Source organism: Lissotriton vulgaris, chromosome 1_2, assembly GCF_964263255.1.
Source record: "Lissotriton vulgaris chromosome 1_2, aLisVul1.2, whole genome shotgun sequence".
Lineage (NCBI taxonomy): Eukaryota > Metazoa > Chordata > Amphibia > Caudata > Salamandridae > Lissotriton > Lissotriton vulgaris.
The window spans coordinates 281,917,338-281,932,412 of NC_141686.1; the positions used below are offsets into that span (position 1 = coordinate 281,917,338).

The 15,075-nt window shown below is 44.7% G+C and overlaps 1 protein-coding gene across 7 annotated transcripts in view; it reads right to left on the reverse strand.

Annotated features, from left to right (window-relative positions):
- Window positions 1-15,075, reverse strand: part of SZT2 (SZT2 subunit of KICSTOR complex) — a 1,033,029-nt gene that overhangs the window by 365,913 nt on the left and 652,041 nt on the right. For all 7 annotated transcript variants that reach the window (XM_086953216.1, XM_086953214.1, XM_086953218.1 and 4 more), the window contains 2 exons: window positions 2,485-2,602; window positions 2,143-2,254 (listed from right to left, as the gene is read on the reverse strand). In XM_086953216.1, the coding sequence (XP_086809342.1) occupies window positions 2,143-2,254; window positions 2,485-2,602 (230 nt within the window). The remainder of the gene's footprint in view (window positions 1-2,142; window positions 2,255-2,484; window positions 2,603-15,075) is intronic.

Sequence of the window (15,075 nt, forward strand, 5' to 3'; positions counted from 1 at the left end):
AACCTGTCCACAGTTGCCAGAGTAGACCCCTGAACTTTGGGGAGGAACGGTGAAAGAGGGAGCGAGTCATACTGGTATCAGAGGAGAAAGTGTGTCCCTTAGGGCTTGCAATTAAGTTAGAGGACTCAGAAGCAGGACTACTTATCACTTGGAAGTATCAAGTTCCAGACCTCCTTTCAGCACAAAATAAGTAACAACGGCTTTCTGGAACCTCTTCCAGTTTAAGGACCAGCGCTTCTCTGCAGAGGAAAGTTCTAATTAAGGAGCAACAAGGGTACCAGCTTGATTCTAGATGGACGAGTCCACTCATTGCCCATGCATCGTCAGATGGGCAACACCACACTGATGAGTAGGCGCACAAAAACCCCTGGCATGCAAGGCAGTGTCTGATTCACTTCCCTCATTCTGCCGGATGGACAATATGGTTAACCAATTTGATAATAAAGAATAATTTATGACTGCATATGTAGGTATGGGTCATATAGTGGGTATGATTGGTTGCCAGGTGGCTTGAAAAATACATCTAGAACCTTTTATATGTTTATTGATTCCATCTACCAAGCTACCATTTTACAGGTTTTTTTTTTAATAGATTGCTGCCCGAATAGTTAGTCACAGAGGTGGCATGAAAGGCTGGTGTAATAGAAGAGTGTGGCTCAGAATCTGAAACATTATGATCAAATCTTGGCATCAGAGCTATGACCTATTTCTTAAAAAGCATATAGTTCTTAATCATGAGAAGTCAACGTCCAGACAAGTTACTTTGGAATGCACAGAATATGTTCACTCTCCGTCTGTCTAAGACTCACAAGTATGTGCAGAGGACATCCTCAGGGTGCAAAATTGTGTAGCAATTAAGGAAACAGTCAGTTGAAAATTTCTACACAGATGGAAGTACAATAACTCATTCAGGATTCATTCTGTGCAAACTAGTTAGAACCTTCTATCTCCTGGAAGCTAGTTTAAGCGTACCCCCTCACTCAAATACATTTTAGGGATTTTTGCACTTTGCAGTTTAGACTATTCCAGTGCTTAGATGACAGCCTCCATTGCTACCAATATGCGTGTTTGTGTTTGTGCTTTAGTTTTTTGATAAATGAGCTGCTTGTAGTTCTGTTTTTATGTTAGATTGAATTCAACCTGAAAAGATCAAAATGATATTTAGCTGGTATTGGCATAGTGTACTCTATTGTACTAACCCACTAAAGGCATCCTGGCTCACAGGGAAGGTTTGATGATGATGATGCTCAAAGATCTCTTCCTCAACCGAACTCAAACAACTGGATAGCAACCACCCAGCGAGACGGAGTACCCCTGCTACAGGAATCTCGTCCAGCTGATAAACTAGCCACCTTAACAAGAGGGCATCTCCATCGCCTATCTTTTGATCCAGCCCCTCCAAGCCTTAACCAGATTCGACACATGACAATGCTGTTTACTAAAACAATGTGTGTCCGTTAGCATCATGATACCTTCGGGTCTGGCCACCGCTATATAAGACTCTTAAATAAATAAATGGTAGCAAATATTAACAACCCCCGCCCCCACTTCGATATACTTATTCTCTTCCAGGTAATTCAAAGATGATCCGATATAAATGGCACGCAAATTCCAATCTATTGACTGCACAGTAGATGTTGCAGTTCCGGACAGCTGACAAATGCTGTGTACGTCTAATTGCTTTTCCGGGCTCTTATGAATTTCAATGCTGTGTGGATCCAGTAGGATGTCCATGGGTCCTGAAAACTCCACTAATGACCATTGTATGTAAAAACGTGGTTGGTCATACACACCATTTAGAGGTTCGGTGAATCTCCTGTACTGCTGTGTGCATCCTAGCTCTGTATAGTAAATCAGAGTTTCAGGCGTTGAAATTTCTCTGAGGTCAGACGATCGAGTTCAGGACGAGGTCATAGGGAATGTGTACTCATCTGACCAAGAACATGGTCCCCTCTCCTAGAGCCACAGAAAATTAATGTAGTGTACTGTGATCAGAAGTGATCTCAATCACACATCATAGATGTTTCCTTTCCCAGAATCATCAAACATCTTGAAATGCCATATTTCATGCACTAAATATTTCTCCATGTTCCACCACACAAAATAATACTTAACCACTCAAAGCAAAATGTTTTTGCTTACCTGCTTGCCCCACACCATGCACCATCAGAAGTATGTGTTTGTCCACTTGTCCCACTGGACGAGAAATTTCAGAGCTGCGGCTGGAGATAGTATCTAGAGAGGATCTTGAACCCTGTGCAAACACAGGAATGATCAAGGTATAGTACAAAATTGGAGAGAAACATCTCGGACAGAAAATAAGAAACTGTAAGTTTTTTTCTTTTCCTGCTACATTCACTTCCTCCACAAATCTAGAATGGCGAAGGTACAGACGGGTAGACTGGACCAACAGGTATCAAACGCTGCTGCTGACAGATGAATTTAACATGATAGATTGGGACTGAATCCCAAAAAAAATACTACCGTGTGATCCTCAGTGGCAATGGGCTCCTGGCTACGTGTAAGCGCCAGCGAGCGTGAGAGAAGCGCCGGCGTAGCATCCCCATCCCACAGCTTCCCAGTGCAGGTGGTCTCAGAGAGTCTGAATAAGGAAAGAAAGAGAAAGGAAAAATTATACACTAGAAATCACCTTATGTATCCAATTAAATAAAATTCCAAGGATTCACAGTGCTGCATAATCCCTCACTTGTAAAGTGACTGCCCTTTGCTGGAATGCCTGAAAGGGAGAGAGCTGCGCAGATACCAGAAGAGATCTCAGTCCACTGAAGTACAATTTTATAGACTAAATTACTGAATTGAATAATACCTACTAGCCTTCTGTCCATAGCAACAGCAGCAGAAGAGGGTGAAGTAATACCACGGGAGTCAGGTTCTTTTCGAAGACCCTTGATTTCAGAGTCAGCCTCGATCCTAAGCGCCTAGAGGTGGCTCCAGCAGACTGGTTTCTCTGTTTGGAGTGGTAGCAGCTGTAGCCATGCTGACATGTGCTGCAGAACGATTGGTAGAAGGGATATCATTCCCAACCCATCAATGGTGTTCTCCTTCCTACACCCCATAAAGGCATGTGGGAGACTAAAGTTGCGGCAAATTATATGGCAATTTTGATTGTTTGAAAACTTCTTCCAGGTGCTCGACAAACAGCAAATCACTATAGAACTGCATGACCAAAATATAAATTTTAACCTCATGTCTGAAGGACATGATGTAAGTTAACACTACTGGTATAGTACCACTCGCTTGAAAGTTACTGGGACCCATTTTAATCCCTAAGTAATGATATCTATCACCTAAAGGCAGCATGTAAGACTTTAATGGCTACAGCCTCTGTTGTAGGCAGCTTTTTAAATAAACACCATGTATGTGAGGTTGGATTTCCTGCACTTCTTTGAACAGCAGCAATAATTAGTGAGTGAGGTCTTGCTTCATGACAAAACAAGGAATTAAATATTGCTTTTCCATTCCGTCAATAACTGTAGAGGCTTTTACCTTACCAATGTGAAGGACAACCTCCTTATATTTGGTGGCCATTGGCAGTTCAACCATGGAAGGCACTGTTCCACAGAGAGGTGGAATTTTGAGACTTTGCTGAACGATGGAGGATGGAAGAGTGGCAAGGCAGGGTATCAATGGGCAGCGCCTCAGGTGGGAAATATTCTGTAATAGTCTTTCCATTGATTGCTCTCACATCCATCATAATTAAAGTTCCATTAAAGGTACATGATCTCCAGCTGCACTATGTGGTGCGTCTCCATGAGCACCGTTCTGATCAGTATGGATGACCAAAAGTGGCAACAGGGCTCTAGGACACTGCAGAGAGTGGCCCCGATTATATACGTAATGAGAAGATGGTTGATGGTAGAGCTGCTACAAGGTGGACATGCAATTGAGAGAGGAAAGGTTGTCATACTGGTTGTGGGAACCGTGCAGGGATGCGAAGAAGTCCAAACAGTACTTGGACCACAGGAGGATGAGGATACGCAAACTTGAGGAATCTATAGCAATGGTGTTTGAAGGAAATTGGGAAGAAGATGTGGTCGTCTTCTTCTTTGTGACAGTCCTTATATTCAGTGCCTGTGAAGAAATGGATTTCTAGCTGCCAAAGATTGGAGAGCCTCACAGACAGAATGCTGATCTTTCAATTTTGTCTTCCTGTACATTCTTACCATTGCTCTGCAAATATTACTTGGGGTAACCTGTATCATCACAAATTGTTGCTGGGGCAGCGAGTAAGTCTGATGATGCAGACACTGATGTTATTGTCAATGTAGTGTGTTTTGAAGAACTCATCATTATCAAGTTTACCTCAATGACTACGTTTTTTTCGACAAGGCTGTTCCAAATGTTGACAGTGATTTTCTTTCTGTCACCAATCGGGAAGGTGTCTTTGTCAATCAGTATCACTGAGTGGTGCTACAGTAACAGTTGTGATTTCAACAAAATGAGTGTGGTGAACATGGAGATCCCTTTCGGATACACTGACAGAAGTATCAACAGCTGACCAGGCAGCTGTTGTAAACAAGAAAGTTACAGATGATGGGCTTTGGACGATGAAGTACTATTTGGAGGCGTGTGTGGCATTTGCACCTTTCCATCTTCAAAGAGAGAGGAATTTATTTTCACACTGGGTCAGCCCAATTTACACGGAGGTGGTCAGAGAGCAATCCATGTTTGCATTTAATGCAGAAAGATGCAATGCATGTGTGATCAATTCCTCTTCAGAGGGAAGAGTCTCTCTTCAGGCAAAGACTATTCACATATCTAAATCCTTTAAAGCTTTACCCAAAAAAGGCTGACACACGTTATAATAGCTCGGGAAAAGTTTTGGGTGCAGGAAATAAATGCCTTATATTGCAGACTATTCAGAGTCTTAACCAAGATAACAAGTGCCATCACTGAAAAATGGTGATACTGCAGAAATTTCCCTTTGATCACCAACCCAGAGGAAGCAACCAAGAGACCATAAAGGGCTCAACCTGGGTGAGAGACAAATTCTAGGGAGAGGCAAAATAAAAGCAAAGTCTCTCACTAGTCAATGAAACACTAGAGGACCAACTTAGTAATATGTATCATCAGATTTATTTAAAAATGAACTCAGCGAGACAAAGCCTTTTCCCAAGTTTGAGGCACGGCAGCCTATCGATACACTTCTGTTATTATACTTGCCACATCATGGCTGCAGGACAGAAACAATTACAAGGAAATGATGAGAAAAGTTACTTATAATTAACCATAGTTCTCTGTCATGGATAATCTTTCTGAATCCATTACCAGGTATGTGAAGGAGCACCAGAACATACTTTTTATCAAGTTATTTTAAATAGAAAATCACATGCCTACAGGACATTTTCTACATTCTTTAAAAATCACAAACCATCAAAGCTAAATTAAAAGTAAAAGTATATATGTCTGAAAACACAGCTGCCTTCTTTAAAAAAAACACTAAGTAAAAGGAAAATGTAGCCTGGGATAGGCTGAGTGCACACTGTGTTAATACTGTAGCCGTATGGTATTCTACGGATGTGGGTCATCCCCTCATGCAGTGCAGGGTCAGTGAGCAAGTCATTTTAGAGGGAATACAGTGGAAGGATTATAACCGGTACAGCCTCTTCGCCAAGCCGTTTGGAAAAGACGGGAAGGCAGGTGGGTTGCTTATGGACTATGAAGAGAATACCTATGACAACAGCTAGGAATACAGGTAAATACATTTTTGTTCTGCTGTGGGATTCTCTATGATATCCATAAAATGTAAAGTAGAACAGCAAACTACAATAACCCATGTTGAAGAGGGCTCCGAAGGTGAAGAGACAAAAAGAATTGCATTTTACAAGAAACCCTGACCTCCCCGGGCATCATTTATCGATTCATTGTCAACACAGTAACAACTGGAGAATGTTTGTGCACTGTTCTCCAGGCTGAAACTTGGGACATTTCTAGAACCAATTTCTGATGTGCAAAATATGCATTAGGTTTACCCAGGATGTCTTAATGTAACATTTAATTATGCAGGAGACTTCACATAGTCTGTTCAGATGAAGCAATGCCAGTACGGACCGTTAAAATAGTTTACACCAGCTCATTGATTTTTCCAATTGCTTTGATTTTGTCTAAGAAGTATTTTAGAGCCCTCTTCACATCCAGGGTATGGGCAGCCCTTTCTGCTTGAGATGTATGCTTTAAAAAAAAATGGCGCGAGAATCTCTGGTTGACATGAAAATCTTAGTAAAACCTTGTTACAGTGGAAAAACGGACATGATTCCTTTGAACACAGAAACTGAAGCTCACTCAAACCTTTGGGATGAAATTGTAGCAACAAAAGAGACCACTTTTGAGGAAGTATGTTGCAGGTCTGCCTCATGCATTCGCTTAAAAGGAAGAACCATTAATTTGGACAAGACAATGCTTAGTTTTCCATAGTTGATAAGGCCACATACCAGGGGAACACCTTCTTTAGTCCCTTGTAAAGTCCTTAATCAATGAGATGCTAAAATATTATCTGACAGACAACCTTTCTGTAAATCCGAATTTTCATGCAGTCATTCATCATAACCCTGAGTTTGTATTGTCAGTACTCAGGAGCTAAGCAGTCAAGCTAAGTGAGTGAAGACTCTTGCAGTAGTCCAGTAAAGCAGGGGAACTTGACACTCTCAGGCAATAACTGAGGTTGTGCAATCTTCCTTATCCATTGCAGCAATCCACTTGCCTTTTGTTTCCTGGAGGATCAACAGAGCAAGAAGCAGACTTGTTATAACATTTTAGCTGCAGACACAACTAGAGAATCAGGAGGAGTCTCCCTCAAGATTAATGCATACAATTTGGGGTTCTGCATTTCTGAATCAGTCATCTATCCACAGGTGTGATGGAGGCCGGAGTCAGGAATGTATTGTTCGCAGGCTCTAAAAGACATGCTACCAGCTTACAGATGTAGCCTGTGGCTTTAGAAGCAAGATCCCAAAAATTCTTTCCATAGACGAGGCAGGTGCCTCAGTATTAAGCTTCCTTGTAGGTCTGATGATTACTTCATGGAAGGAGACCTCATCTGGTGGTGAAATTCTATAAGGAGGTAACTTTGGAGATCTGACAAGCAGTGCACTCATGTCCGAAGAAGATTAGGAAAGTCTTCTTGGTACAGCAGGTGACCTGGATCTTTGTGATGTAGCCGATTCTCTCTCCTTTGAATGGAGAGTTAGCAATTCTTGTTCTCATTTTTCCTCCCTGGTTCATCTTCAGAACAATGCTGATGGTATTGAGATCTATTCCTTGGTATGTCCTTGTCATATCTTGGTAGCAAGAGAGATTAGAGTATTGGAGAAGTATGAAGCACTACAGGAGTCAAATCCACAGGAGGACTAGTTTTTTTATCAGGCAATGTCTTTCAAGGAGATGAACCCTCATTTCCTCTGAGTTGAGTTGTCGAGAGACATTCTTTGATGCTGGAAAGGGTGGGAGCTCTTTAGTAGAGGGTTGAGACTCCTGAGAAGGTGAGGCATGTAGAATGTGCCACCAGGTCTAGCCCTTCCCAGTTGAATTTGTGTGTGGACTATCTTTGTTGCAGAGCCAACAGGGGTCCACTCACAAGCATTGAAACACTGGAACGTAGGGAGAGGTTGCGGACACCCTAGACAATGAATGCCTCAATGTTTCCCCATCTACAAACAGCCTGGAGCCATCAGAGGGCAGGTCCAGGAGGGATACAGTGTGTGATGTCCAGCCAAGACAGCTAGTTGTATTTATGTTATTGTTTAATAACCCAATAAATGAAAAAGTTGTATGTCATATTTTTGGAATAAAATCTTTTTGGGTGCTTTTAAATCAGAAGATTCAATTAATAGTATGTAATTTAGCACTTTTTTCGGATACTCTTTATTCGGATTACATTTTATCAAGTAATTATCACTGAGCAACTTGTAAAAATCGCTTACCACACTAAACATCACCCACTGCTTACCCCTAAAACCTCTCACCCCCATAAATTCCACCTCCCCTAAAACCCTCTCCACCCATAAACTCCAATTTTCCTTGACTCCTAAAAAACCCTCACCAGCCTAAACTCCATCCATTCCTAAACTCATAAAACTCCTCATCATCTCTAAACTCCACCCACCCCAGAACCATAAAACCCCTCACAAACCCCTAAATTCCACCCACCCTAAACCTTAAATGCCTCACCTCCTCTAAAGCAGCACCTATTCCCTGAACCTAAGAAACCCGGAACACCCTAGGCCTTTACCCTTCCCTCACCCCAAAAATCTATCATCATCCCTATCTCTACCTATTCCCTAGTCCTAAAAATCCTACACCACCCCTAAACATCACCCATTCCTGGCCGGTAAAACATCTCACCACTGCTTAGGTCTACACATTCTCTGACAACCCCGATACATGGAGAGGGCAGGGAGGAGGGGACAGGGAAAGCACATTACATTGTTTTCCCATGCTAATTTCCATGGGAAACATTTGCAGTTGATTCAGAAAAAACAGCTACATTAATTTACACCTAATTTGGCAAAAACCTAGAACTTTACTCATATTTGTTATCTAGTGTAAATTTGTTCAGTCTATTTAGATGAATTTGCCTCTAAAGAGGTGTTTGGGAGATCATGAAGGGGTTCAAAAATAGGTATATCTGGACGGCTGGCCCCACGAGAGTCCTGCAGCACCAACAAAAAAATAGGACCTTCTGATTGGCTGCAGACAGGTTTTCTTCCATTGGACATTTCAGTACCGCCGGACCGGGACCTGTCCCACAGTAAAGAGAGATCTAATTTGTTGGCTACAACCCAGATAAAAATGTTGTGGCCAGCATTACAAGACTCAGGATCTTGGTCCGCGTGTCCTGAGTTTGTTTAAAAAAGTAGCATGAGTTTGTTTAAAAAAGTAGCATGAGTGGGCGAAGTAGGGTCACCCCTGTCTCTTCTGGGTGTGGAACCCAGAGGGATAGCCCCTCCCGCCAGGATTGAAAGACAATTCTTTGTTGTGTGCTCCAGGTACTGTGGTACTCCTGTGGGACAGTGCAGCCCTACTGTAAGGTACTACAGTACACCAGAGGAACCTCTGCAGAAACCTAACCCCATTAATACTGAGGTGCAGCACAAGCGATTCTGGGGGATGTTTGCACTTTACTGCAGTATCATGGGTTGAAGCTCGGGCAGAGGTACCGCTGGGGTACTGCAGTAACAAAAAATATTAAATTAATTTATAGGCCAGATGCTCCCACTCTTGGAGAAACCTACAATTAACCCGGATGACTGCACCAACTACCAGCCCATCACTCACCTATCATTCATTGACACGGTCATTAAAAAAGCAGTCTAGGTTAAACTCAGATTACAATAATGCTAACCATCTCCGGCAGGACTGGCAGTACGGAGCCTGCTACATCGAAGGCAACGCCTTCCAGACCACAGATGAATATGTTCTCTGCATCTTGATACTGTTGAACCTCTCATCTACCTTCAACACAAATCAACCAGCCCACCTTCATATGCACATGGGATTCACTGGAAATGCCCTTCCCTGCTTCTCCTCCTACATTTTTACCCAGTAGTAGTTTCTTCACATGGGCACCTCTGAGGTATGAGGAAAGGTAGGATTGGGACAGAGAGCAAAAGATAAAATCAACACATGGAACTGCTTCAAAACATTGCCTAACCCTACAATTATATATTCAATAGACAAATGCAACATCATGAACCTTTTCATCAATGAAAAAATACAGATCTGACAGCACATTAAAAAAAGCACCCCTTTTACAACCACCACTATGCGAAGCATTCGGCAATGGTCATCCTTCAGACCCCCCCCCATCTCACAGATCTGGCTGCTATACTTACTCCCTATGATGATGCCTTATGTTTGTTCTTCCATCAAAGCCTGCTCTAGAGAAGCTAACGCTACAAGCTTCCAGCACTCGCGCTGCGTGTAAAACGCTCTTCTTGCATTTTAATATTTTAAAATTGTTATTCCTTTGCTTTGCGTCGAGCGCCCGCTCTTTCTACATTTCTTTTGCCTGCGCCGCTTAGAGGGAATTACAGGGAGCTCTTATCCGCATTTAAGTCCTGCACACCCACACTTCGTGGGGTAGAAGGGACTCGGGGGCACTGTGTAATCATCGCGCCGGTTTCAGAGCGCCATCTTGGATTGGGGAGAAGGATTTCCTCACGGAGCGCCATCTTGGGTGAGGGAGAGCCACTCGCCCTGCCAGGACCCACGCATTGGAGGAGGAGGTAATAAAAGTAGGACCTCCGACCTCGCTCAGGCAGACTACAAGCTTCCAGCACTCGCGCTGCGTGTAAAACGCTCTTCTTGCATTTTAATATTTTAAAATTGTTATTCCTTTGCTTTGCGCCGAGCGCCCGCTCTTTCTACGTTTCTTTTGCCTGCGCCGCTTAGAGGGAATTACAGGGAGCTCTTACCCGCATTTAATTCCTGCACACCCACACTTCGTGGGGTAGAAAGGACTCGGGGGGCACTGTGTAATCATCGCACCGGTTTCAGAGCGCCATCTTGGATTGGGGAGAAGGATTTCCTCACGGAGCGCCATCTTGGGTGAGGGAGAGCCACTCGCCCTGCCAGGATCCACGTGATCTTTTAGCCTTGGCTTTTAAGATGGCTACTAGACAGGCGCGCAACGACGGTGCGCAGTGGGTGCGCCGCAGGGGCGCCGGAGGTGCGCCAGAGGAAAGCCCGTTTGCGCCCGTTAGCGCAACGGACGCGCCGGGGGCCGGTCCCCCTGGATTACCATCTCAGGAGACTATCACCTAGACTCGAGATGAACTTCTATGCATTAACACCAGTTCCTCGCTAAGGGGACTAGCAGTGGCATCGGGGAAGCAGACAGACTCTTTTAACTGCGGCCTTCTGAACGTGAGGTCGCTGTGTTCACATCACAGAGATATTGCCTTCATAATTGACTGCCATGAGTTAGATATTATACTCATGACAGAGACATGGACAAGCACGGACTGTGCAGTGGAGCTGGGCTTAGCCTGCCCCTCTGGATATAAAATCAGGCACATCCCTCGGATTGGGGCTAGAGGGGGAGGACTGGGCTTAATTTTCAGAGAGTCTATAGATCTATCCCTGATTGACATCAAGACCATCCCTGGTTGTGAACTACTAGCCTTCTCTCTGAATGGGCAGGGGGGCGCTCTATTTACCGGTCTGCTCTGCTATAGACCTCCATCCAGCCCTTTTTCGGCCGTGACAGGGCTGATTGAGCTAATCCTTGATTTATCCACCTCGCACTCAAGGTTAATGGTACTAGGAGATTTCAATCTCTGGTTAGGTGGTTCTGGAGATACAGCGCTCCCAGACCTGACCCAGACCTGCCTGAGTATTCAGCTGCAGCAGTTGGTCCTCACCCATACCCATTTAAAGGGCCACATACTGGACCTAGTTTTCGCAGATCCAGAGTACGTAACTGTACGGAACATCCTGCCCCAGTGCTGGACGGACCATGCGCTGGTGCATTTCTCTCTTACGCCCAAGGTGGGGCAGGGGAGAAATAGGAATTCAGGTGGTGTTAAAAGTACCAGACAATGATCAAAACTCTTGAGTCAGTCCCCTCTACCTTCACTACTCTCAGAGGGTTTCACCTTAGAGGAAAAGGTAGACTTGAGCTACGAAAGGCTTAACCAACGGATCGTGTCCTCCCTAGACTCCTTGGCCCCTTTACGGAAAATCAGAAACAGGCCTATCCCGGCTATGCCATGGTTTTCCGAGGAGTTGCTTCAACTTAAACTCCAATGTAAGCGGGCCGAGCGTACTTGGAGAAGGAACTACCTGGACTCCGATCGGGCTCTCTACAAACAGACCCTGTCCATCTATAAAGCACAGATTAAATGTGCGAAGGCCAGATTTTTGGAAGAGTCTTTGCGGGTGGCAGTAAACAAATCACAGACCTTGTTTAAGATTGTGAAGGACTTGTCATGCCCTGCTAGTGCGGCTAATGCTATCTCCGCATCTCAGTCTCAGATTCACTGGCACAGGCCTGTGAGGACAAAATCGCAGCCATTCTGAACAATCTTGGCGCTACATCCAGCGGTAATCCTCAAGGATGTAACGAAACGCATCCCGGGCCTACTATAGAAATAACCCCCAGCTCTGCCAGGTTGGACTGTTTTCCTTCTCCAACCTTTGAGGAATTTTGTTCCTTGGCTCACAGCGTGTCGTCAGGATCACCCTTGGACCCGCTTCCACATAAACACTGGAAGCTGTTCCGGGAGGAACTTTTCCCCCGCTGTTTGCCATCTGTGATCAGTCCCTGGTTTCAGCACGGGTACCAGACTGCTGGAAATTAGCCGTGGTATCCACTCTTCTTAAAAAGGACACCTTGGACCCGGCTTGCCCAGCGAATTATCGACCATCTGTCTAAGTACTTGGAGACCGGGTCCTGCTTGGATGAGGTTCAATTCGGGTTTAGACCGGCCCACGGGACGGAATCAGCGTTGGTGACTGTGCTGAACGACCTCAGGACGCGAGCCGACCATGGAAGAGCAGCCTTTTTAGTGCAGCTCGATATGTCGGCCGCGTTCGACACAGTCAGTCATGCAATTCTGATTAAAAGATTAGAGGAAGTAGGGGTGACAGGCCATGCCCGGAAGTGGCTGACATCATACCTTGGAAATCGCCATCAGGTAGTGTCATTGCCACCTTTCAAATCTAACATCAGAAGAGTGGAGCAAGGTGTTCCACAAGGATCGGCCATCAGCCCTATCCTCTTTAACCTGTACCTGCGGCCCCTGGTTGCGTTGATTAGATCTTTCGGCATAGCAGTGACGAATTACGCGGATGACACTCAACTTGTCTTCTCGCTTGAGGGCAAGGAAGCAGTGGCGTTAGACACCTTCCACCGTTGTATGCTCGCAACTGCGGACTGGCTGAGTCAGAACTCGCTGCAGTTTAACAGCTCTAAGACAGAAGTCTTACACTGCACTACTGATCGCGTCCCTAGACCTCTCCCGCCGGACTTTTGGCCGCCTTCCTTCCAGAGCACGACTGTGTCTGCCACCTCGGTCCGTAATCTGGGAGTGATGTTCGGGTCCAACCTCCAACTGGATGGAGCCGTCAATAAAACAGTGAGCACTTGTATGGGACTGCTTCGTATGCTGAGAAAGGTCCTTCCGATGCTTCCCATGGACAGCAGGCCAGAGGTGGTGAGGAGCATTATTGTAAGTCGCTTGGACTACTGTAATGCTCTATTTCTCGGAGCACCATCTACTCTGATAGGAAAACTGCAACGGGTGCAGAATCTTGCAGCCAAATTAGCGCTTGCTCGTCGCCGCCTTGACTCCTCATCTCAGGCACTAAGGGACCTTCACTGGTTACCGGTCCTTCAGCGGATTGATTTTAAATCTTTATGTATTGTATTCAGGGCCCTTCATGGACAAGGCCCAGTGCCATTACAGAATATGTTCCATTGGTACACTCCGTCCAGATCCCTTCGTTCGGCTTCTGCTTACCTTGCTGTGGTGCCTAAAGTTCTGAGATCGCGGCTGGGCGGCCGATCTTTTAGCTTTACGGCAGCCAGGCTATGGAACGCTCTTCCGCTAGGACTGAGAAGCATGAATGATTTCAATTCCTTTAAGAAAAATTTAAAAACACATCTCTTTCCTAGGGTTGGATCACTTTAGTTCTTGTAAGTCAGCATGGTGCGAAGCAGGTTCCTTCTAGTCAAAGCGCCAGGATACCCGTTACGATACAGACATGCGCTATAAAAGAGTACCAATACATACATACATACATCTAGTAGCCCTCATCAACTCCTCCCTCCCTCAAGCAATCTTCTCAAAAGCTCTCAAGACATACCTTGCCCTCCGATTGATGAAGAAACCTAAGCTAGATTCTCATGACTTTACGAAGTACCAGACAATTGTTTATCTGTCATCAAAAAGATCATTCAAAAAGCAGTCTAAGCACAAATCCAAGATCACAACTTCAAATCTGGCTTCAGATCATGTTGCAGCATTAGCTACATCTGAAATGATAGATGCTGGCCTCATGACTACAGATAAAGATGACCCCTGCCTCCTGATACTCCTGAATCTCTCAGCTGTCTTTAACACTGTCGTAATCCACACCCTGAGGCCTCATATGGGATTCATTTCCAATGTCCTTGATTGCTTCTCCTCCAACCTGTTCAAGAAACACCAGTTGATTCACAAGTTTACCATCAGGTCCAATAAGCTCTCCCATAACCTGCAGAGTCTCCTAGGGTTCCATCATGTCACCCATCATCTTCAACCTTCACATGGAGATGTTTGGGACTCTACTAACTAACAATAGGGTCAAAATTAACCACTACGCTAATGGCATGAAAGTCACCTCTACTCCATAAATAAAGTCTCAAACATTATAGCACCTCATAGCAACTACCTGAAGGTCAATCCTACCAAATTACTGATATTTGCCAAGAACGAGAAAAGAGTAACGAAAAAAGGGGATTTTTGATGGACAGAGAGAGGTAGGTTAAGAATGGTAGAGGGACTAAGGTTGGGCAGGGAGAGGTAAATGAAGGTGGAGAGGAAGCAGACTAGACCGGTACACGGAGAGGACGAGGAAGGTTATGGATAGGGCAGGTGGAGTGGAACTAAGAATCCATAAGTAAAAGGAGGAGAAGGATGGTCAGGGAGAGGTCAAGTAAGTGCTTTGGAGGATGGACAGGTAGACGTTGGATACAAAAATGGAGGGGTGTGAGAAAAAGAAGGGCAAGCCGAGGTTGGAGAGAGGTGGGATGAGGTCAGAGAGTAATAGGAGGGGAGATGTGGACAGATGGGGGAAGGCTAGGTGAGGATAGATGAGAGAAGGATGGGCAGATGGGAGAGGATGGATGAGAATAAATAGGGGAGAAATAACAATAACAAATGGGGGGAATTGAGGAGGATAAATGGGTGTGGGAATAGACCAGGATAATTATAAGATGACAGATGTGTAGGCTATCCTGTTTTAGGTTTACATCTATAATAAATGTAAAAACCTACTGTAAGTGTAAACATATCAATACTGATAAACCCCTGTCCAACTACAGACTAAAAAGCCATTCAAAGAACGGAAACA